This window comes from Geotrypetes seraphini, chromosome 17 (genome assembly GCF_902459505.1).
Source record: "Geotrypetes seraphini chromosome 17, aGeoSer1.1, whole genome shotgun sequence".
NCBI lineage: Eukaryota > Metazoa > Chordata > Amphibia > Gymnophiona > Dermophiidae > Geotrypetes > Geotrypetes seraphini.
This window is the reverse complement of record NC_047100.1, coordinates 42,550,997-42,574,630: the sequence shown is the minus strand read 5'-3', so window position 1 is coordinate 42,574,630 and position 23,634 is coordinate 42,550,997. Positions and strand designations below refer to the sequence as shown.

General features: G+C 42.7%; 1 protein-coding gene across 4 annotated transcripts in view; it reads left to right on the top strand.

Moving 5' to 3' along the window:
* Positions 1 to 23,634, top strand: part of CACNA2D2 (calcium voltage-gated channel auxiliary subunit alpha2delta 2) — a 1,199,719-nt gene that overhangs the window by 750,188 nt on the left and 425,897 nt on the right. For all 4 annotated transcript variants that reach the window (XM_033926190.1, XM_033926189.1, XM_033926191.1 and 1 more), the window contains one exon: positions 17,848 to 17,892. In XM_033926190.1, coding sequence (XP_033782081.1) covers positions 17,848 to 17,892 — 45 coding nt within the window. The remainder of the gene's footprint in view (positions 1 to 17,847; positions 17,893 to 23,634) is intronic.

The window sequence follows — 23,634 nt, the reverse complement described above, 5'->3', positions numbered from 1 at the left end:
ATCGTCATTACCGAAAAGGAGGAGGCATTGCTGTCATCTATAAGAACAATACTCTAAAATTATGTGATCAATCCCCAAAAGCTGCTTCAATTGAATTCCTTCACCTAAAAGATACCATTAATAACCAATTCGATTTTCTCTTACTTTACGTTCCTCCTCCTATAAGTTCAAATAAACTTTCTCTTCTTCAAGATCTTTTATTTGATTTTTCCTCATCAACAACCAACCCAATTATCCTAGGTGATTTCAATATACATTTTGATGACCCTTACAATTCCAATACTAGGGATCTTCTAAACATTCTCACACCTCTCAATATAAAACCACAAATAAACTCCCCGACACACAAAGCTAATCATACACTTGATAATATTCTTGTCACGTTTTCCCAGCAACCGAACATTTCGAATCTTTCAGTTCTGCCAATCCCTTGGTCTGATCATTACTTCATAACCTTTTCTTATTTTTTACCTAGTCCTAGTCCTACACAACTCTTACCGAAAAACAAGGTCATTACAGTCAGAGATTTTAATAAGCTGGACAATACAGATTTATCTTCATTTTTGGACTTAAATATCATAACTTCTTTTCCCGATTCCATAGAAGATCAATTAACGGCCTGGAACTCATCATTGACGTCTCTTCTTGATATAGTATCTCCATTAATATCAAAAACCATTTCACTTCGTAAAATCATCAACCCTTGGTTTACAGCAGATCTAAATATGGTTAAACAACAAGTACGTTCGCTAGAAAGGAAATGGCGACAAAATAAAACATCAGATAACTTACAAGTATATAGGGAAAAAGTTTCACTTTATAAGACAAAAATAAACCAGGCAAAAAAATCATACTACTCCAAAAAAATTGAAAAGGCAAAGAATTCTTCCATTCTTTATAATATTCTAAAAAGAATCGATCCAAAAAATACAATAAACAGTTCCATTCAAAGATCAACTTTAAAAGCTCAAGAACTATCTAATGCTTTCATACAAAAAATAAATAATATTCGCAACTCCTTTTCCCAAAACACATTAATTAATTGCATTACTACTGACCAAACAGAATTTATACCTATAGCTAAATGTTCAAACTTTAAAATCCCATCCCTACAAGATATCAATTCATTATTACAACAAGTAAACTTAAAAAATTCCCAATCTGAAATCATTCCACCTTTCTATTTGAAAAAACACTTCCTACATTTCGGTCCTTTCATACTGTCACTCATTCAAAAGAGCCTTCTATCTTCTACAGTTCCACTTCAATGGAAGACTGCATATATCACCCCCATTCTTAAAAATTACAAAAATGGTATTGATGATTTATCCAACTATCGTCCGATAGCTAATATACCTTTTATAGCCAAATTAACAGAAAAATGGATCTTCAATCAACTCTCTGACTTCATTGAGAACACAAACGCTTTGCATCCAAATCAGACTGGTTTCAGAAAATTTCATAACACTGAATATTCGTTATTAGGTTTAACATCCAATATACAATACTTCCTGGATCATCATAAATCTGTAATACTATTTTCTTTAGACATTTCAGCAGCATTCGATACCATAGATCACGAATTACTCATCAATAGGCTTGCAGAAAAAGGAATCACCGAGAATGTTTTAGCATGGTTCAAATCGTATCTTTCCAACCGTTCATCCTCTGTTAGATTTAATAATGAAGTTTCCGCCCCCCACACTTCCACATTTGGTATACCCCAAGGATCAATTTTGTCCCCGTTACTCTTTAATATTTTTCTTTCACCGCTATTAGAAATTTGCCAATCCATAGGCTTTATTCCATATTCATATGCTGACGACATACAATTAATTCATCCTCTTGATCCAAATAATACCACTGAAGTTTCTTCCATCAATTACAAACTTGAACAAATACAAGACTGGCTTACCTCAAATAAATTATCATTAAATATTAACAAAACCAAAACTATGCTATTTAATTGGAAAAAAGACATTCTATTATCAAAACCATTTGTACTTAACAATATTACTCTTAACCTAGTATCCACTGTGAAAATACTCGGAGTTTTTTTAGATGATAATCTGACTTACCATGATCACATCTCCCACATAGTCAAAAATTGTTTCTTTAAACTACGGCAGATTAGATCAATTTCCAAATTTCTAAATTTACCATCTTTAAAGATTCTAATACATTCTTTTGTTATATCGAAAATAGATTACTGTAATGCATTATTTCTTAATATTACACAAAAAGAAAAAAGGAGATTACAGACCATCCAAAATACTGCTATAAAAATAATATATAATGCAAAAAAATATGATCATGTCTCCCCACTACTCAAAGACGCTCACTGGTTACCTATAAGTCACAGAACTCTATTCAAAACAATGCTTCTCATCTTTAAGACTTTATTATACAATGAACCACAATTTATTTCAAAATCATTAATCCCTTACACAACCCAACGTCCATTACGATCATCGGAACAAAATCTGTTAACAGTACCGTCACTGAAAATCATAGGTACACGAAGAGCTGACACGTTTACAGTAATGGGGCCACAATGGTGGAATGCAATTCCCCAGTATATCAGAATGGAACAGGATATCACAACTTTTAAAAAATTGTTAAAAACGTATTTATTTAAAGATGCTTTTACTTCTGACTGACCTAAAACGCTTTTTAATATAGGCTTGAAACTTATTGTTTTATCTTTTTTAAATTACTTACTTAAAGAGTCTTTTGATTTTTATAGCGTTCACTTCCTTTAAAGACAGATTAGCTTGTGTTCTGATATAGTTAAACCTACCCTCTTGTTTTTTTCCTTTTTCTCCGAACCCACAGTGTAACTTTATGCTATTCCTTACCCCTCATGTAGGTTTTATATTAAGTGTAATGTGTAATTTGTCAATATTTGTTATATTTTAGTCTCTTGAATACTTTTATTTTGTTAATGTACATCGCCTAGAAATTTTGTAATAGGCGATTAATCAAATGTCCAATAAAACTTGAAACTTGATATCGGCTTCCTTTTTCTCTTGTTTTTATTGATTTTCTTCACATAAAGGTCCATAGCCATTTTTTATCGCTCCTTTCAGCTTAGACCACTGTCTTTCCACTTCTCTTATGTCCTCCCATCCTAACAGCTCTTTCTTCAGGTACTTTCCCATTGCATTAAAGTCCGTATGTTTGAAATCTAGGACTTTAAGTATCGTGCGGCCGCTCTCCACTTTAGCCGTTATATCAAACCAAACCGTTTGATGATCGCTACTACCCAGGTGAGCACCCACTCGAACATTAGAGATACTCTCTCCATTTGTGAGGACCAGGTCCAATATTGCTTTTTCCCTTGTGGGTTCCGTCACCATTTGTCTGAGCAGAGCCTCTTGAAAGGCATCCACAATCTCCCTACTTCTTTCCGATTCCGCAGACGGAACATTCCAGTCCGCATCCGGCAGGTTGAAATCTCCCAACAGCAGAACCTCCTCTTTCCTTCCAAACTTTTGGATATCCACAATCAGACCCTTATCAATTTGCTGCGATTGAGTCGGAGGTCTGTAGACTACATCCATGTAGATAGAAGTTCCATCTTCTCTTTTCAGAGCGATCCATATCGCTTCTTCCTCTCCCCAGGTCCCTTGCATTTCGGTCGCTTGGATATTGATCTTTACATAGAGAGCTACTCCTCCACCTTTATGACCATCTCTGTCCTTCCTAAAAAGATTATATCCCGGTATGTTTGCATCCCATCCATGTGATTCACTGAATCATGTCTCTGTGATAGCGACAATATCTAGATCTGCCTCTAACATCAGGGCTTGCAGATCATGAACTTTGTTGCTTAGACTGCGAGCATTTGTGGTCATCGCTTTCCAGCTATTTTTCAGCGATAATCTCCTTTTTCGTATGGATTTTTGTTTCGTTTCACTTTCTGTTGCAATTCTAAGAAATGAGTTGATGATATTGCTTATGTTGCAGTCTTTATTACTATCACATCTTTTCTTTTGCCGGGTGCGTCTTTGTACAGGTAGCATTTTAATGTGCTTTTGAATTTTTCTAATGAGGTTTCACCACGTAGATAGATTGGTAAATTGTTCCATCTTAACCATTCCAGCCATTGAAACCCTCCCCAGCCCCTCCTCAACTGAATGTCCATAGGAAAGGACAAGTTTGTGTGATCCTGGTTGACAGACAGGAGACTGAGCGAGATTGTCTGTAAACCCTGGCAGAGATTTTTAATTTTCCCACCTTTACAAAACCGCGATAGTGGTTTTTGGCGCAGGCCAGCTTGCTAGAGCGTCGGGAACAGCGCAGAGCGTTCAGCGTGCCGGCCTGTGCTAAAAAGTGCTTTTTGGTGGGGGGACGGGGATTGTTTGCAAAGTGTGCCAAAAATGTATTGCAGTTCAGTGTTGAATGGGGTTGCTGTAGGCCCTTGGATGAATTGACAGCCTAATCCAGGGGTGGGCAACTCCGGTCCTCGAGGGCCAGCATCCAGTCGGGTTTTCAGGATTTCCCCAATGAATCTGCATGAGATCTATGGGCATGCACTGCTTTCAATGCATATTCATTGGGGAAATCCTGAAAACCCGACTGAATGGCGGCCCTCGAGGACCGGAGTTGCCCACCCCTGGCCTAATCAATGAACTGAAAGAAATATTTGTTTTATGAGCCCCATTCTTTTTTTTATATCATTTGCATGATTGTGTTGCCTTAGCAGAAAATGCAGCAGATTAGTTTGGTGAATATTGTAAAAGTATGACTGTACTATGTGTGTACCTTAGAGCAGTGGTTCCCAACCCTTCTCCTGGAGGACCACCAGGCCAATCGGGTTTTCAGGCTAGCCCTAATGAATATGCATGAAGCAAATTTGCATGCCTATCACTTCCATCATATGCAAATCTCTCTCATGCATATTCATTAGGGCTAGCCTGAAAACCCGATTGGCCTGGTGTTCCTCCAGGACAGGGTTGGGAATCACTGCATTAGAGCAGTGTTTCGCAAACTGTGTGCCTCCTGAGATTTCAGGTGTGCCGCGACACACTGGGGAGGAGGAGAGGCGCCGGCTGACTGCCTACAGGACTTGCCTTTCATGGTAGGCAATCGGCCGTCACCAGAGCCTCTCCTCTCCAGCCCTCTTCCCTGCTGCTCTCTCCCCCCTCCCCCACTTGTGGCTCTGGGTCTGTCTGGATGGCCTTCACTCATGCGCGGGCTTCGACACAATGATGTCACGCACACTTCCGGATGCCTCGAGCCGCAGCCACTATGTTTAGTGTGCCTTGGCTCGACAAAGTTTGTGGGACACTGCATTAGAGGGTTAATATGAGCAAGCACATGGCAGCTAAGATGACATTGTATAGACCAGTGTTCTTCAACCACCGGTCCATAGAAATTTCCTGCCGGGCCAGCACGTGCATCAGGCCCAAAACAGTGTTCTTCAACCCCCGGTCCACAGTGCGATCGATGCGGCGTTATCTTTGAGCCAGCTCCCTCTTCCTAACTGATTCAGTGCACAAAGCCACGGGCAGTGGCTCCTTCGGGCATCCTGCGCCTGAACCGGAAGCCTTCTCTCTGACATTGCAACGTCAAAGGGAAGGCTTCCAGATGAGGCATGGGACATGCAAGATGCAATTAGTATTATTATGTGGGCGGGGTCTGGGGTGGAGATTGGGTAGAGATGGGCGGGGTCTGGCCCACGACTTAGCCCAGTGTTCTTCAACCGCCGGTCCACGGACCGATGCCGGTCCACAGAATAATTCTTTTATTTCTGCCGGTCCATAGGTGTAAAAAGGTTGAAAAACACTGGTATAGACAGATGTTAGTTCTTGGGAGTGAGAGACCTGACCACAAAATGTTTCCTCACCTTGCCACTGCTCTTCGCCGCCTCCTCATCCCCACATACCTAAGCTGGCAGTGGTCCCCGAGCTCCGCAAGCAGAAGTGCTGTACCACCCGTGGCCTGCATGTTCCCTGGACAATGCTGCTGCTGTACCAAGGGCCCCACCCCCACCTGATGCATTTTCTGTTTCACCCAAACTAAGCATGTGCATAAGGTCAGGCCTCTCTCTTAACTCAGTTTCATGTATGGTGATGGGGAGGGACAATGCAATTGGTGACTGCCACCCAAGGAACATGCAGGCAGTGAATGGAGGATTGGGACCCCCTGCTAGCCAGGGGTTTAAACCTAAATTGAGGGAGCCTAGGCCCCCATGGTCCCCCACCCCACCCTGTGACTGTGCATCTGAGGTAGCTCAACTACAGCTCAGTGTATCAAAACCAAAACTTCTCTGGATACACATACCCCCGCCCATCTCTTTCTTGGGGAAATGAAACTCTCACAGCCAAAGACAATGTCCGCAGCCTAGGAGTGATTCTCGACTCAAACCTGTCGCTCTCAGACCATGTATCAAAATTAGTGTCTTCATCCTTCTATTACCTCCGCCGACTAAAGTGCATCTGTGATTATTTTTCACAAAGCGATTTTGCCCAGCTCCTATACACGTTTGTATTATCCCACCTAGATTACTGCAACGCTCTACTAGTGGGCTTACCAGCAAAAACACTCTCCCGTCTCCAAGGGGTGCAAAACGCCGCAATCCGACTCTTAAAAAACCTGGGTTTTCCGCGACCATGTCACCCCTGCACTATCATCCATGCACTGGATGCCTATCCAAAAATGATGCGTCTTTAAAGCCTTGGTGTTAGTCTTCAAGACTATCCACAAGATGACACCAAGCTTCTTAGCATCAAAACTATGAATTTATGTCCTTAATCGATCACTGAGATCTCAAACAGAAAAACAGCTGATCCGCTCACTCACGTCTGAGATGGCCAGAAGACGCTCTTATCCTCATTACATACCCAGATTATGGTACATCATCCCTCCATCCATTAGATCACTAGACAGTCTTTGAAACTTCAGGAAAGCCGTGAAATCGTCCTTTTTACAAACCCAGCTCCTTAACGACCCGCGTCTACACCCCTGATGGATGGATCTCAAAGACACCACCTAGACGGAATCTCGCTAAAACTCGCATGCCGCCGCAAATATAACCAGAATTACTACCACATTCTCCAACAATAAAGATGCACCCACCTGCTATTTTACCTCCATGTTATATCTACACTGAAAATGCTGCAACTCAATCCACCCTATGTCCACTAAGTCCGTATGTTATGTCTATACTGTAAATGCTATAAAGTCTGTATTTCTCACTAAAGTTTGTCCTACCCATACTCTGTACGTACGCTTGTAACCCGTTCTGGGCTCCTTTTGGGAGGACGAGCTGAATAAATCTAAAATAAATGTTTAGGTTGGCATTTGCGGGAATATTTGTGCAGGTTGCATGCATACATCTATCAGAATCTCAACAGTAGTGATATTTAATTATGCATTGCACTGAATTACATGCAGGTATTTGTACATATCCCCTGCCATCATTGAACGCTGGGTATTGACTGCCCTAGAATGTCACTTGCATTGGCATACATCTGATTAATATGCGTGGCATATCTAGTTGTCTACCTTACACCACACCGCTATCCGTGAAGGGGATTGCTGACATCCTGGGGACAAAGAACTTCATAGAGGGAGCACTTTTCGTTTTCTTTCAAGCGTTTCTACATAGGAGAGCGGCCACTCTGTGTCAGAGCGGTGTCGGAAGGGGGGGGGGAGTTGTGCTTCATGAAGATGATGAAAGATAAAATGAATAACAAAGCACCTTCTGGATGGCTGTTGTTAGTCCCACTCACTTCTGATTAAAGATCATTAAACATGAAATTAGCTCGTTTGTGTTACGGGTCTCCTGGGGCTTTCTTTAATTATGAACTGCAGATGGCTGCCTTCCCGCTAGAACCTGGGGAGCCAAAAAACTCAGTGAAAGGGGCAGAACTGCTCGGAGAGAGGAATCGCAAGGAAAGAGACAGTGTTACGAGCTGAATGCATTTTCTCTTTTTTCCTTGCTTGTTGTTGTAAAGCCCCCCTAAGCATTTCACAACAAATCACAGATAATTAATAACTGTAGTCTCTTAATGACTAGGTTTTTATAATAAGGAGAAATTGAAAGAAGAAAATCTGGCACTTAATTTTTGGGTTCCAAAGTTTGTTTTTTTTTCGCTGGTATTAGTCTCAAAGGCTGAAATAAGAAAGCAATCTGTTTCAAGCGTTCCTGAGGCCAAAACAGTCTCTGCCCTCTTCCTTTGCTGTGGTACTTCTTCATTTACTTCTGACAGTGGACCTCAAACCTGACATCAGATGGCAACCCACAAGTCCGGCCCGGGTGTGCAATAAATAACAAGGAAGAAAAAGTAGCACTGAGATATTTCCTGTTTTGTATTTAGTTAAAGGAAAGCATGCTGTTGATTCTTACTATAACATAGTAAAGGAGTCTAGACACGGGTTAACACTTTGGGCATTAAACCAGTCTGATAACACAATCCGGAATAAAAAAAAGCACATTGCTACTAAAGGTCATGGCAGCCATTTTGAGAGCAGAGCCAGGAGCAATTGCAGATTATTCTTGCCCTGAGTACACCCTAGACCACCACAGACTGTAAGATAGGCCTGAGAGGGGCAACTCCTGAAGGAAGGGGAAAAGAGGGAGGCAAATGGGACAAAGCACAAATTTTTGGCTTCTGCCGAAACCAAAACCATGGCCGTAGGCTTTGGCTGAAACCGAAAGGCAGAAAAATGAGTTGGGGCCAGATTCAGCATCGTGAACCCAAAATTCAGTAGGCCTCTACCTGCAGTTTCCCCTCCTATCTCAGAATCAGGGCAACTCAAAACTGCACTACAGTACCCACTCCTGTCTCCATAATGAGATGTTATATACAGCTTTGCTGGTGAACCTCAGACCTGATCTACAATTTCAATACTGTGTTCAATATAATAATAATAATAATAATTTTATTTCTTGTATACCACTATACCGTGAGGTTCAAAGCGGTTTACAGTAGATACAGAAGATATCCAATTAAGTAAGATAATTAAAATTAAGAAAAAGTACTCTGTTTTCATTGTATGCTAATAGAGCTCATGCATATTCATTGGGGAAATCCTGAAAACCCGACTGGATTGCGGCCCTCGAGGAGGGACTTTGACACCCCTGCTCTAGGATATACATATTGAGATCTTCAAGTTTCTTCTCATATGTATTTTATGTAAGTGTACAGTATATGAAGAAATTAAAAAAAAAAAAAAACAAGTAGAGAGGGGGAATGGACCAAAATTATTAAGAGGTGAAAAAAAGTAAATATAGGTGATAGAGAGAAGCAAGATATAGGAAGGGCCAAGTTTGATGGGAAAAGGTAATATAAAATTTTAAAAAACTTAGGAGAGAGAGATGCATGCAAAGAGAGAAGGATAAGTAGCATAAATCATCAAGAAGAGAAAGCCAAGATTAGAAATTGAATGGAGAATACGATAGGAAAAAAGAAAACAAATGCAAACGAGATTTGGGGCTCGATGTTCAGCCCACGGTGGTAATAAGCTGGCATACGGCTTCCAGCAAAGGGCTGAACTAACTCCGGATATTCGATGCTGGGGCATGCATTCCACCTGGGGTTAAATATCTGGGAATAACCGCAAACCCAGAAGTTAACTGGGCACTGTTCAAAATTCAGACTAGTGCCTGGTTATCTCACCATATCAAGTTAAGGCAGATGTTACAGAAAGGAAAATTGCATTTCTTTCCTTACTTTGATTTAGAGCTCGTTGGCCATGGAAGAGGTTCCCAAAAATGTTCCTATCATATATTTGAACTCTGGTGTCCCTGGCTTGTTGCCTGCTTCTCTAATGACAAGCCTACTCATTAGAGAGATGCAAGGGAATGGGGATTGCGGGAATCCTACAGAACCCACAGGATTCCAGTTGAGATGGAAGAAGTGGGCACAGGGTGCCCACAAGGATGGAGGCCGTTTGTACAAGATTCCCACGGGAGTGTAGTCAAAATCTCTAGTGATGCCTGAACGAGGCTTGGAATGCATTGATAGAGACAATTGGAATGCCCAGAGAGGCAGCCAGAACACCAGTCTTAGGCTTGGAACACTCATTGGTTAAATAGTGAATCCCACCCAAAAAGCTGTGAGAGGCCGTTGGGGTCAGGATGAAACAGAGGGTTGCAAAACCATAAGTACTAGCTGGTACGGATGGGGATAGAGGAGATTAATTTTAGGGATGAGTAGGGATAGACTGGATCTTAGCAGGTATGGATGAGTATGTATTAAATTCTAGTAGGACGTGGGGATGGGTGAAATTTATATTTATTTCAACTGATATACTGCCTTTAACTGGCCACGCAGGTCAGAGCGATGGAAGAAGAGATTCTCTTTCTCAAAGGACCCTTTGAGAAGAGAATAGAAGAAGAGATGGAAGAAGAGATTCTCTTTCTCAAAGGATCCTCAGCCACAAGAGGGCATCCGCTCAATCTCAAGGGCGGGAAATTTGATGGCGACGCCAGGAAATATTTCTTCACCGAGAGAGTGGTTGATCCTTGGAACGAGCTCCCGGTGCAGGTGATCGAGGCAAACAACGTGCAATAATTTAAGAGCAAATGGGATGCCCATGTGGGATCCCTTAGAGGGTTAAGCCAAGGGAACCTGTCACCAGGAGTGGGATCCCTAGGATAGTAGACTTGGGGGTGGGTCAGTAGAGTGGGCAGACCTGATGGGCTATGGCCCTTATCTGCCGTCATCTTCTATGTTTCTAATATAAATAATAACAAGGAAAGGAACTCCATGAAATTGAGAGGAAAGTACTCATTCGTATCACTGAGAGGCCATAAGAGGGAAGGGGTTGGGAGGGGGCAATTCTGCACAGTACAATACAGGAGGAACAAAGCGATGCCGTCTCTGCCTTTGTGGCAGAACTGTCCTCTGTTTCATGTAAGGTGAGATTTCACACCAAATCTTAAATTAAATAAGTGTGGTTTTAATAAAGCCTTGAATCTGATGAATGGTGTGTCTGCTCTTATAATAGCAGGCAAATCATTCCAAAGTCTGGGAGCAAGAGAAAAGAAAACAGAGTTTCTTGTAGACTCGTAATGAGCTGCTGGTAGAACTAATTAGTGTGAAACGAGGAATGTGGAGTGCATGGAATTGTAAGCGAAGAAAAATGGTGTATTGAGATGAAGGGCCTTATGAGTAAGGCATAAAGTTTAGAATTGGCCCAAATGTCAATGAAAACTTGAACCTTGATTATCCCTGCAGGACTAAGTCTAGGTCGGTCCAATATCACCCGAACCACCCCTTTTATCTCTGGGCACAAAGTTGCGTTCAGAGGCCTAAAATGTCCCTGGATACATCCAGAAAGCCGCTTTGATTATCGGCACTGTCAATACCCTAAATATTAAACTACAATCATTAGGAATCACTATAGACAGATCAGCAACGTCGACCGAAAATCCTTCATAACAATGCACAACCTAAGTCATATATGCATATTTTTTTGAGGAGCCACGATTTTGTCTCCTAGTACAATCCCTAACCTTGAGAATGCTGGATTATTGCAACATCTTGTACCTGCCATGTCCGGCATCAAAGATAAAACAGTTGCACACTATACAAAATACAGCACTAAGATTAATCTTTTCCATGAACAAATATGACCACAGCCTGCCTAAAAACACACTGACTCCCAGTGAAAGGCCAAATTTTATTGCCTGTTGTTTAAAGCAGTGGTTCCCGACCTTGTCCTGGAGGACCACCAGGCCAATCGGGTTTTCAGACTAGTCCTATGCATGGAGCAGATTTGCATGCCTGTCACTTCCATTATATGCAAATCTCTCTCATGCATATTTATTAGGGCTAGCCTGAAAACCCGATTGGCCTGGTGGTCCTCCAGGACAGGGTTGGGAACCACCGGTTTAAAGCACTAAGAACATAAGAATTGCCGCTGCCAATGGTCCATCCTGCTCAGCGGTCCACTCACGCGGCATTTGGCAGGTTAATTTCAGCAAATAAGTGCGTATCTATTCAATCGTTAGCTTGAACATTGCCCTGGATATGAAGTAGTATTTAGGATCAGTCAAAGAAATTGTCTGGTAAGCCTATATTTTACAGACCTGATTTCAATGGCAATTTTTCTTGTAGATGGCTGCCTCGGAAATAGGAGTGGAAGCCATCTTGTTACAAACAGAGAAATAGGGTAGAACACCTGGTGCTGTTTCTAAATGGAACATTATTTCCAATGGAGAAAAGCTATTTCACTTCTCAAAAGGAGTATCTGACATAAAATGGGCTGTCAAAAAACTCCATCATTACTACCTGGGAAACCAATTTACATTGATAATGCTTCCTTAAAATATCTACAGTACATGGAAAATATTAAAGCCAGAATCATTTGCTGGCATCTTGCCCAACAATCCTTCTCCTTTAGGGTATAATAGTGGGCAGAGGAGTGAGGAATACCTAATGATTAATGCGGCCAGCTGAAAGTCAGGGGGGCAAATCGCAATCCCTTTACTTGGGCCCTCTGTGATCTTGATGTCGTTATTTTATCTTCCAGGTAAATTTTAGATTTTAAGCTTCCCTGGGAACGGCTTTACCAGCAAGGCCAGTGCAAGGGAATTAGATGCCCTAGGGTATACTGTTCAGGGCTTGACCTCCTGATTCTGTTGGTCTGATATTTGAAGCCTATTTGGTTTATTGTCACAGCAAAGAATAAATTGGCTAATACTGATTGTCATGAATATTCAAATCATAGAAACTGAACTGAACGAGGAATCAGGCCTGGGCAGATACTTTATATATTTAATCGTAGAGAAGAAAGACTCAGATGACTTGAGGCTAATCCTGGATCTGAAGTTGGTCAAATGCAGCACTCAAAGTGCGTTTGGTCATAGCCTTGCTGGTGCCAGGGGAATTACTGGCCTCACTGGATTTGACAGAGACTTGCTTGCATATTTCTGGCTCATAGGAAGTTCCTGAGGTTTCATGTGCTGGAGAGACACAGGTGTCTTATGTAGCCTATTCTATTAAGTGGGCTAGTGAACCATAAAGAGAAGAAGCCAGGTCCATAAGCCACTATAACCAGTACATTTATGATGGAAAGTGTGAGCCCACCAAAATCCTACTCTACTGTCATGTATGTGCCATGAGGGCTATTGGGGTGGTAGACGGATGGGTATCGTAGTTATTAGGAGAGTTTTTGGGGGATCACTCGAAGTTATAAGGGGGTTATGCTGAGATGTATATGTGGGTACTCTTTATGTGAAATTCACAGCAGTGCTCTCTATGGTGTCCCACAGCTCTGTTGGCATGACTGGGTAGCCAGTCCATTACAAGTTTGGCCCCTCCTAAGTCCAAATGCAGACCATTTGGATGTTTCTAACTTGGATGTTTTTTGTATCGAAAATGGAGTTTAACTTTGGACTTTCTGGTGGCTTGGACGTCCCGGCAACCTGAACGTCCAAGTAGACGATTTTCCCCCCAAATTATATTTGGACATCTAGTGGTTCGCCATTTGAAAATGGCTGCTTGGATGCTTCTGACTTTGGACGTTTTGCGGGAAACATGGACTTAGATATTCTTTTGAAAATAGCCCCTCTATATCTCTTTGAATGCACATTTATGAAGTTATACTTAATTTGGCAGTTATGCCATTTCTTTGAATTTAATTATCTTAATATGGTCATACGTGCTCTGGTAATAATTTGTCTCAGTGAGGCCCATTTTGTTGGCCTTGGAAGGAAAGTTGTTGCTTGATTTAGTGTAGCTTATTCAGTTCAATAATGTGCTTCAGAAACATCTCTATGCACAATGCAATTAATCATAATACATTTAAACAACATGAAGTAGAAGCAAACAAGTCCATGGACGCTATTTAGCTTGCTAGAACAGATGTTGTCAGGCTTATCCTGATGTGAAATACTGGTCTTCAGCATGCAAATCTGCAGGAATTAAGTTTCAAAGCTTATGGCTGTCACGTATGAAAAAGATGAACGATGTGCTACTTCCTGTTTTATCATGGCAGAATCTGGCGCATCCCCTGTTATGAAGAATGAAGTGATCTGACGGGTGCGTAAGAACAGAATAGGCTTTTCAAGTAGCTAGGCCTCGATTATGTATTGTGAGAAGACAGCAGTGGAACATTATGATAGACGGAGAGAGCTGCCTCAAAAAAGATGATGAGATGGTTCAGCATTTACTCCCTAATTCTATAAAGTCCGGCGCCCAATTTTGCACTTAGGGTACAATGTTGCATGTGCAACTTAATATAAGATTGAGTTGTTAATTGATATTAGCTAGCAATAATTGGCACTGGCAGTTATGCACCAACTGATCTTAGTATTCTAAAAAACTGTGAGATCAAAATCTATAGTGCACAAATGCAAGGGGGATGTGGACCAGGGAAGGACATAGGCAGGTCTGGGGCATGCCCAGGACTTGTGTGCATATGTTCTGGGATACATGCAATTACATGTCTAAGTGCCAACAGTCAGGGGTGAGTACTTACACCAGGCTTTCAGCTGATATTATGTGCTTACGCCTAATGTTAGGGGTGTAAATGTGGACTTACTTAGGGTTACCAGACGTCCGGGAAAATCCGGACATGTTCCCTTTGTAGAGGACTTTCCGGGCTCCCAGACAGACTTTCCAAAACCCGGCATTTGTCCGGGCCTTGGAAAGCCCCTTCAAGCTCCGACCGCATCTGGAGGGCCTCTGAGCAAGCGTGAATAATGTCGCACACATCCGCGCATACTTCAAGTCCTCCAGTTGTGGCCGGAGCTCGTCGCAACGAGAGGAAGCTTTGTGGGAGTGAGGCTGGAGGGTGAAATGGGGTGGGGTCATGTGTCTGGGATTTTCTGTTTTTTTAAATATGGTAATCCATGTGGAACTGCAGTTATAGCATTCGGGGCAAATTCTATACATGGCACTGAAGTAGTGGCTGGTGGCGAGTACAGCGAAAAATTGCCACCAGCCACTACTTTGGTGTTAAAAAGAGATCTTATTGTAAAATTTGGACATATGGATTCATACACCTATGGTTTTATTCATTAACATCAAGACTTCTGAGGCAGGCCTTTTGGGCCGAAACACGATCATGTCGAGTCTGGTTTATTAATAAGTGGATTGAGCACCATCTGGTCTCCTTCGTTGTTGTTGGTCACCTTTATAAACAGGATACTGGACTGGATCGATCATTAGTCTGACCCAGTATGGCTCTTCTTATGACAATCACATTGACAAAACAATAAACGACAAAAGACAGAATCAGGATTGATCAACAAGAGGGAGGGGCTATGAATAGAACAATGCGATGTGAACCAAAAACTCTGAGCTAGACTACAGTCAATAGAAATAAAGGGGGAAACGAATAAAAAGGCTTGATGCCTAAAAAGGCCATATCGGATTAAGTTAGGACTGCCTTTTTGGTGGTATCCGGTTAGCAGACTGAATATTGTCACTAATCAGATAATTCCAGGGACCACTCTCACTCCACCCACAAATAGTGTTGAGTCGGTGTGTAAGGATATTTGGTGGTATTGTAGATTCAAGAAAATGTGCCAAATATTAGACATGAAGAATATAGACTCTAAGAGCCGGATTCTACTGTATAAATGACACCTAAGCGTGCCTACTTTATAGGTACCACTCCACATGGTTGTCAATTAACCGCTAGGTGTCTCTTATAGAATCACATCTATGCAGCACCTGAGTAGACTAGGCGTCCGTAGGTATCCTTGAGGTAGGCGCCAGGATATCTCTGATGCCTAGCGACATCTAAGTAAACCATGCCTATTCTCCACCCATAACCGCCTGTACTGGGATGCGCTTCCAGAGGGGGTGGTTGAGCAGAGTACGGTTTTGGGTTTCAAAAAGGGATTGGACGAATTCCTGAGGGGTAAGGGAATCCAGGGGTACAATTAGAGGGTTACTATACAAGACAAAATGCTCTTGAGTAATAGATCACTACAGGTCATTGACCTGGGGGTCCGCCGCAGGAGCGGACTGCTGAGCATGATGGACCTATGGTCTGACTCGGCAGAGGCAATGCTTATGTGCTTATGTACTTTTCAGGTAGGCATCGTTCAGCATTGCTTGGTGCCTCGACTTAGACATTGTTAGGTTTCCTAATAGTCCTACATGGTAACTTAATTTTTTTTTTTTTTTTGATTGGCTAAAAATTGGTACAATTACCACGCTATTTAAAGCAATTTTAAAAACTTGTGTGTGGATTCTGATGTTAGGCATCACTAGGTCTCCTTGATTAGGGTACCTAGGGCCTGATTCTGTATAGGAGGCCGATGTCAGCAGAGGCTGAGAATCACACACTGGCATCCTATACAGAATCGTGTCTGCCCAACTTTGTAACCGGTGCTTATGTCCTAGGCACCGGTTAAAGAATCCTCCTGCCACAATCAGCTCAGCGGCTGCTGCAGGCAACACCCTCCCACCCCCACCCCTGTGAACATCCCTGGCAGGAGGTATGCCCCTCCCTCCTGCCTCCACCCCCGAAACATTCCCCGGTAGGATGGATGCCCACTCCCTCCTGCCCGCATCTACCTGAACATATGACCCCCCGAACCCCGAACCCCACCAAATTCCTCTAGCTGGCAGGCCTGCCTCTTCAAAATGGCGAGCTTTCCCCTTCCTGGTGCATCCTGGGACGCACTGGGGAGGGGTCTAAGGCCCTGATTGGCCTAGGTGCCTATAGGAGGGGCCTTAGGCACCTGAGCCAACCAGAGTCTTAGGCCTCCTTCCCAGTGCATTCTGGGGTACATTGAGAGTGACCTAAGACTCCATTTAGCCAGATCCCTAAGACACTCCCCTGGGGATCTTGTAGGCCATAGCTTCAGTTCAGCACACTTAGAAAGAGCTGGCTGGGAAATGTATATAGCAGGGCTGTCAGATTATGGCCCATGGGCTGGATGTGGCCCAGGCAACTGACTTTTCTAGCATGTCATCTGTAAGACTGGCAATAGTGATAATAATACAGTCTTGTTATTTAGAATCCACGCATTCAGATATCTGAATGTATTCTGTTATTCTTTCTCACCACCCACTTACTAGCAATTGATTCAGATAATATGAAACAAGCTTTTAGTATTCTCTTGCTTTTGAGATACTATACTTTCATTTATTTATTTTTTTTTGTAATGGTATCATTTGTAGAGTCCCTTCTCTGAATCATGCAGTCTTCAATAATTATTGGCTTTCCCTTTCCAGATTTCTGTTCAAAAGTGTTTGCTTTTGGAATTAACTGGTGCCTTTTCAGCTGTAATTCACAGAGGATTGCATGCCGGCACAGTCAGTATTTCCCCGTCTGTAGTGGGCTCACAGTCTGAGCTCACAGGCAGCCACCGTGTGATTTGAGGCCTGGTTTCCCTCGTTCTTAGTCTACTCCCTTCGCCACCACTAGGCTACTCCTCACTTTATCCATAACATATATTTTTTGCTTATATAAATTTGCTCAGTGTGAATTTATCCTGAGGAAGATGAAACAGCAGCTGTGTCAAATAACGGATAAAGCCTTACAGGATGGCTGCAGTTAATGCGGAACTGTACAAACAAGTAGACAGAATAATAGGTGATAACATAAAACGAGAGCCGCCAGGCCAAACAGAATTGATTGCGGACAGGAATGTCACAGTATGTTACCATCCTGCACCATTTTCTTGGATAGCTCATCTTAATAGATAACGTTTTGATTGGCTCTTTGCAGCATTGTCTGTAGTCACCGGGTTGATTCCACCCCCAAAAAAGGGGGCAATTGGCGATAAATACAAAGCAAGCAAAATGACTTTTTATTTGTCAAGAAAGAAGTGAAAAACTGAAACAGTGAATGATGGAGGCTGTTGTTTGGGATTCTTTAAACCCTCTGTGTGTCAATAACTTTTGCCTTTCTGTTTTTTCTCCCTAGGAAGAAGATATTGAATACTATGACTCCAAAGCAGACACAGAATATGTAAGTACTTGCCTTTATTTACCCTTTGGCTGTCCTTTCTTCTATGTTTTTTTTTTTCTCTTTCCTTCACATCTATTTCTGCCCTTTCAGTCTATCTCCCAGTTTCTCCTTGTCTCTCTATGCCAGGCGTAGGGCACTCTGGTCCTCGAGAGCCGTATTCCAGTCGGGTTTTCAGGATTTCCCCAATGAATATGCATGAGATCTATTTGCATGCACTGCTTTCAATGCATATTCATTGGGGAAATCCTGAAAACCCGACTGGAATACGGCTCTCGAGGACTGGAGTTCCCTACCCCTGCTCTATGCTATGCTGCCTTTTATTGGACATATTTAGGACTTTTCCATAAAAGGAAGTCTTCGTGGGCCTGATATTCAGCCTCCCGTGGTCGCATAAATCTGGCCCAATGAATCTGTGCTGTTTGGGGATAATTCCTGCATTATAATTAATCAAGCAAATACTGTGGTATCACTTTGCAAAGGGTTCATCTTCTTCAAGAACAACAGACCCATCTCTTCCTGTCTCATTCTCCCTTCCTCTCTTTTTCTCAAGTATATCTTGTCTTCAAAGCAAAATCCCAGGCTGTACTGGTGTTTGCAACTGTGTACTGGGGATGTGGCCTCTGCGGAAGCAGTTAATACAATCACATACCAAAGTAGCATTTTCGCTCTCAACAATAATTTAAGCATTAACCAAATCAGCTCTAATGTAAAGGTCCCATGAGTAAGCAAATAATGATGACCTGAGATGTTCTCTCAAACGTTATTCAAAATGGCCAACATCTTACATGTCTAATAAGCAGTGGCTTAGCGAAGGTGAAAGGCAGCTAGGGCACTTCCCCCCCTGACCTCTTCTCGCTCCCCCCCATCCCTCTAGTTGACGTTCTTGCTTGCTGCAGTCAACAGTGTGCTCCTTGCGACCCTCTGACGTCACTTCCTGTGCGCTGCACCCGGAAGTGACGTCAGCGGGAGAGCCGACGGGATCGCGAGGAGCACATTGTTGACCGCCGCTAGCAAGAACATCAACTAGAGGGACGGGGGAAGGGAAGGAGCGGGATGAGGCAGGGGGGCAGAGAGGAGGAGGTGTGCCAGCGTCTGGGGTGGACCGCCCCCCTCACACCCCCCTTACTATGCCAGTGAGTGGAACTTCATTCTGAACCTTCTGAACAGGCTGCTGCTTTTGCCACTGGCCTACATATACTTGAGATCTTTCGAGAAAACCATCAAAAGACTGAGAATTGTTCCGAATGCTGCCGTTTGTCTCATTTACGGTCTCAAGAAATCGGATCATGTAAGCCCGTATTACAAAAAAACTACATTGGTTGCCTGAGGAAGCAAGGGTCATCTTTAAGTTTGCTTGCCTTTGCTTCAAAACCATAACAGGTTCATCCCCAATCTATCTATCGCATCATTTTGAATTTTCAGGCACAACTTGCACACGTAGTGCCTACTTGTTCGCCTTTCCATCCTTGAAGTGCTGAATCTACAAGACATTATCATTCCAAGCAGGCAAATGGAATAAATGTTTAACCAACTTTATCTCAAACGCACTTTCTTATCAAACTTTTAGGAAGTCGATCAAAACTTATCTCTTTGATCAATTTCTCTGACTCCACTTCTGCCTTGATGTATTTTTAAACCACTTCCAGAGAAATCTGATTAATCTCAACATGCTAATGTAATTTTGAAAGTTTTATGTGTCATTGCTGTCTCTTCCTCTGTAAACCGCTATTATTAAAGCAAAATACCAGTGAGGAACACAGGTTCATTTCTTTGGATTTTGCCAAATCCTTTTTTCAGTTGTAGCTCAAGGTGAGTTACAGTCATACACACCAGAGGGCTCAGTTTAAAAAAAAGTTAAAAAAGTGGCCTAAGTTGATCAAAAAAACAGATTGTCCAAGTAATCAAAACCAGCTTGTATCTAAAACCAGCTTAGGCCTTTGCCCTGCCTCTGAACGCCTAGAGCGAAAAGAGGCATTTTTGGAGGAGGGGAAAGGGCGGGAGGTGGGCCGACTGCGAGTATAACCAAAAGTTTAACGAGCTTGCTCAGACGGAACTTATACATTTTGACTTAGACCAAGTCAAAAAGGTATAAGTTCCGAATAGGGGCCGCTGAGCTGATCGCAATCGGGTTTTGTGGGAGGGGGGTGTCGGCAGGAGAGCTTGGGCTCCCTCCTGCCGGTAAGCTGTTTGGGGGTGGTGGGGGGTATTAATTGACTTCCGGCAGGAGGGCCTGGGATCCCTCCTGCCAGTCGGGGGTTTGGGGGAGGGTTACCGTCAGGTGGGCTTGGGGTTCCTCCTGCTGGGCATTGGTGGGGTTGGGGGGGGGGATCGAGATCATGGCAGGAGAGATTAGGCATTTCTCCTGCTGCGATCATGGAGGGAGTGGCAGTTAAAGGATTCTGTAACCGGCATTGTTTTTGAACGATATGGGTTACAGAATCCTGCTTCGCCTAAAAGGTCTGGTTTTGGGCGTTGGGCAATTTTTTGGTCGGGAATGTGTTGTAGGGATAGACGTAGTGGCAGTCTTGGCGAGTAGATTGCTGAACGTGGAGATAGGCCATTCTGAGGAAAAAAAACCCTCATTTTGGACTTTTTTTTTTTGAGAATGGACATTTCACTGCTGCCTACTTTCAGCGTTAGGGGACTTAGACAGTTTTTTTTATTATTATTATGCCCTCCAGGTAGTTCCCTGTCCACAGAGGGCTGACAAAATAAATGTGACTTAGATAACAGGAATCAGCAGCAGGATTTGAACCTGGCTTTGCTGGTGGCCAGCCTAGTGCTCCCATTACTTGGCTTCTCCTCCACTTTTCTTTAATTTACAGTCGTACCTAGAATGAATTTTATGATATATAGAACTTCTCTCAAGCTTTGTTTACTGAGAGTCTATTATATTGGTCTAAAATTCCTACAACTGTACGCTGTTTTTTTTTTTTTTTTCAAATGAAATTTAGCACTGGCTGCCCCTGGAAGCACGAGTTTTGTTCACGTTTTTCTGCCTTTGTTATAAATCAGTTTTTGGCCTGGCCCCTACGTACCTGGTTTCTCAATTTAATCTGGACAGTCCTATTAGGCCCACACGCAGAATTCACATGTTCTCCTTCCCATCCCGCTACAAAACTCTTGCCTCCCAGGCAGGTAAAAGGAATGACTGGCTGGGTAACATTATCATGCGTTCCTCATCCTACTTCAATTTTAGAAAAGCAATAAAAACTAATTTGTTCAATCGATTGTAACCTAATTATCTTATAACGTATCACCGTACCTCAAATACGATGACTTTGTATTGTACCACTTCGCTGTTTGTCCAGCACCTCTTATTGTAAACCGTCTCGAACTATCATGGTTTTGGCGGTATATAAAAAAATAAATTATTATTATTATTATAGATATAGAGGGCTCGGTGGTTAAAATGCAAATCTCATTGTAAAACATACTCCATTTGCATGCATACACCAGCTAGACCTGGTATAAGAGGTCATGCTAGTACAGTAAAATCTTAGTTTGCGAGCATAATTCGTTCCAGAAGCATTATGATTTTTTATTTAATTTCCTTTTTCCTCATATTGCATCTAATATTGTTGCGATTGTATTACTGAAAAAGTTAAGGATAATTTTTAAAAAATTTTGCAACTGTAAATCCTAATGCACTTTAGTAGAAAGGCCCATAAATTAAGAAACAAAAAAGATAATTTTAACTGCATATTGTAACACGTCTGCCCCTCAGGCAACAATAGGGACTGGCCCACACCACTTCATTTAGGCTCCGGCCTGCTTCCCCAAGATGGAGGAAGTCCCTGTTAAGGTAGCATCAAGAGGTAAGTATTCAGCAGAGTCAAGTTTATTTGATAATTATAATAACTTTATTCTTCTATACCGCCACTGCAATTCCAAAAAAAAAAAAATAAGGCAAACTGGTCAAAACCAAAAATATTCAGACTGTGTACAGAAGTTCAGTGCCCTGGTCTAGCAGGACCTCCGGGCTTCACTTGCCTTCCTTAGGTTTAATCCTTTTCACAGTCTATGAAATATTTCCTCACATGAAAGCACAAGCAATACACGGTCTCTCAAAAACAGTTCAGGAAACATAAATAAATTTAAAAAAAAATGCAGGCAATTCTTCACTTGAGCCTACGTGGCCTTTCCTTCAGCTGTGCCCAAAATTGCAACACAGCTGAACCTCAGCTCCACAGAGCTGCAGGAGGGAGAGTTAATGGATTTGCCCAGCTATCGGCACTTTATCAAAAATGCAGCCCACATTCCCACTCCAAAAGATGATGGGCAAATCCTCCCCCAAATTCCTTCAAGTCTCCTGGGTGTAGGGATAAAAAGTAAAAAAAAAAAAAGCACCACAAAATAAATGCTTCAAATAATAACAGTTCAGCTTGTGCTGGCCCAGCTCATTATTTTCCTTCCCTTACGGCAGCCATCTTGTGCACTGCCCAGCAGAAAAACTGCAATGGTGTTTGTTGAGCCACTCCCTGCCAGTCAGCTTCCCTGGCTCTGTAATTGTTCACAGTCCTTTTCAGAAGAGAGAAAACTCAACTTTCATACCAAACTTCAGGAAAAAAAAATCCTTGGACTCTAGCAACCCACAAGCAGTTCTGTTCACATCAGGAAATCAACTCACTTCCATAGTTTCTTCATACTGTAGTTCAGGTGAGTCCAACACCTCCAGAGATAATGGTTACTGTGGATGGGCAGACTAGATGGGCCATTTGGCCTTTATCTGCCGTCATTTCCTACTCTCTTTGAAAATGACCAAATTTATTTTCTTTTTTTGTAAGTTCTTGTTGTAATACAGGGGTCTCAAAGTCCCTCCTTGAAGGCCGCAATCCAGTCAGGTTTTCCCCAATGAATATGCATGAGATCTATGTGCATGCACTGCTTTCAATGCATATTCATTGGGGAAATCCTGAAAACCTGACTGGATTGCGGCCCTCAAGGAGGGACTTTGAGATCCCTGTTGTAATACTTCCTTGATAATTATTTTGTAATCCGCCTTGAACTGCAAGGTAATGGCGAAATAGAAATCCCTAATGTAATGTAATGTTTCTATGTTTCAGTATCTGTGAATCTTCCTCAGGTTCATGCATTTCCACATCTTTAGGCTGCAATGTATCAAGGGTGTTTGTTTCCCTGGGCTGCCTTTCCAACAAACTTATTTTTAAAGAGTTCCGACGGGGGGGGAGGGAGGGGGGGAGGGGATAGGGGAGGGGGTGTTTGGTGTTAGTGCTGCTGTTGGGGAGGGGGGGTTTGGGGGATTGGAACCCTCCTTTATAGACAAAATAGAACTTTTTCTGATTTTTGGGGGGAAAAGTTCTGTTTTCTCTATAATGTGGGGGGTTGCACCCCCCACACACACCCCCACCAGCAGCACGAACACTATGCAGTAAAGTGGGGGGGATTCCCCCACACACACCCCCTGTCGGAGCTTTAAAAATAAGTTTTCCCGTGGCGCGCTTCTTTCTTGCGCCGAATTGTCAGCGCGCTGCTGTCTGGCACGCGATTATCCTGTCACCGGCTTTCGGGCTTCAAATTCTCTTTGTGCTTACCTGCCCTGCCCAGCTCTGCACGGGGGGGAGGCTGCTGCTCTGGCCTTCATTCTCTCTACCTGCTTAACCAGCGGCTTTCCCTGTTTTCCCTGGCTGTATTTGGTTTCTGGCATTCTTTCGGCAACAGTGCTATTCCTAGCTTCAGAATGGGGTTTTACACTGATCAGCCCTGACAAGCTTTCCTGGA